Genomic DNA, 1512 nt, shown 5'->3' with positions numbered 1-1512 from the left:
CAGAATTTTGTGATTTTGTAATCCCTTGGGAACCAATGAAATCCCAGATGAGTCTAGTTAATAATCTACAATTATTGGTTAAAGAACTATATTAGGGCTGATTTGCTGCCGTCCATCCACTTTTCTATCCACCCCACAAGCATTGGGCACAATGAAGTGGGTAACCTTTATTTCCCTTCTCTTCCTTTTCAGCTCTGCTTATTCCAGGGGTGTGTTTCGTCGAGAAGCACGTAAGAATTTTATTTTTCCATCGTTTAACTTTATTTTCCTGGTGAAAGAAAGTTTCAGTGAATCCCATGTCTTTAAATGATTAAGTTTTCTTTCAGCATTTATTTGTAGCATATGATAATATTTTGTATTGGTGAACAAAATAAAGTACATAGTTATTCTATGAACTTATGAACTTATTTTAAACATCTTAGGTGAAGAAATGGAGAGAATTGTTTGGTGACTGTTCTTTTGCACATAAAGAAACGTGAGGCAGGTGACTTAAATTTTAGTATAGAGTACAAGAGAGAATTAAAATCTATCTCAAAGGCCATCATCATCCTAAGAATCTGTACAGGGATCATAGTACCAATACTTTGAAGCAAGGAAATAAGTTAAAAGGAAAGAAGTATAAAATTAGCATCACAAATGTTTTTCTCAGTATTTAAACACATCTTATGTTTTTTCTCCCCTCCCTCAGACAAGAGTGAGATTGCTCATCGATTTACAGATTTGGGAGAAGGACATTTCAAAGGCCTGTAAGTTAAAGAATCAACATTAATGTTCTTGATAGCATTGGTTACTACTCTGAAGTCGTCATATTCCAGATTCTAGCAGAGTACCGTCCAACAGAATTTTCTCCATTGATGGAAATATTCTATATCAGTCTGTTTGATATGGTAGCCATGGCCCACACGTGGCTATTGAATACTTTAAATATGGCTACTGAGGAGCAAAACTTCTAATTGTTTTTAATTTTAATTAATTAAATTTATAAAATCACATATGGTTAGTTTCTATTATTGGACATTGAAACTATGGAACTTTCATGCAGCAGTGAGAAGGACAGTAGTATATATCTCTGTTGTCAGCCTACTTGCAAGGGGAATCCTTTTACATAGCAAGTAGTCCTGTAGTTTCTTGGGAACATTTTAATAACTTTTTAACCTAGTAAAAATGCTTATCTTTTTTGAAGGGTCAGTATTGTCATACAGCCTCATTAAATGAGATGTTTAGGCTTTGTGGGGGTTTGTGTGTGTGTATGTGTGTGTGTGTGTGTGTGTGTGTGTGTATGTGTTTTAAATAACTGAAAGGACTTATGTAATGTCTCATCTTAACAAATCAATCTACTTATTATATATCTGCCTTTTGCCCTAAACATGTGTATATACTGGTATGCACACATATACACTCAGATATGGTGGAACTACATATCCTCTTTGCTGAGGAAGTTGCATATACTTTGTTAGGCCTTTTCTAATACCTGACATGAAGAGGTTACCTAGAAAATTATAACAGAGATAT

The 1512-nt window shown here is 34.3% G+C and overlaps 1 protein-coding gene across 1 annotated transcript in view; it reads left to right on the top strand.

Annotated features, from left to right (window-relative positions):
* Positions 1 to 111: 111 nt before the first annotated feature.
* Alb (albumin) overlaps positions 112 to 1512 on the top strand; it is a gene marked incomplete at its 3' end in the record, with an annotated part of 11886 nt that continues 10485 nt past the window's right edge. The window contains 2 exon segments of the mRNA XM_005392761.2: positions 112 to 230; positions 689 to 746. Of these exon segments, the coding sequence (XP_005392818.2) occupies positions 152 to 230; positions 689 to 746 (137 nt within the window).

This window comes from Chinchilla lanigera, unplaced genomic scaffold (assembly GCF_000276665.1).
Source record: "Chinchilla lanigera isolate Chin_1 unplaced genomic scaffold, ChiLan1.0 scaffold00046, whole genome shotgun sequence".
Classification (NCBI taxonomy): Eukaryota; Metazoa; Chordata; class Mammalia; order Rodentia; family Chinchillidae; genus Chinchilla; species Chinchilla lanigera.
Note: the sequence above shows the minus strand (reverse complement) of the source record. Positions and strands in the feature narration are given on the sequence as shown.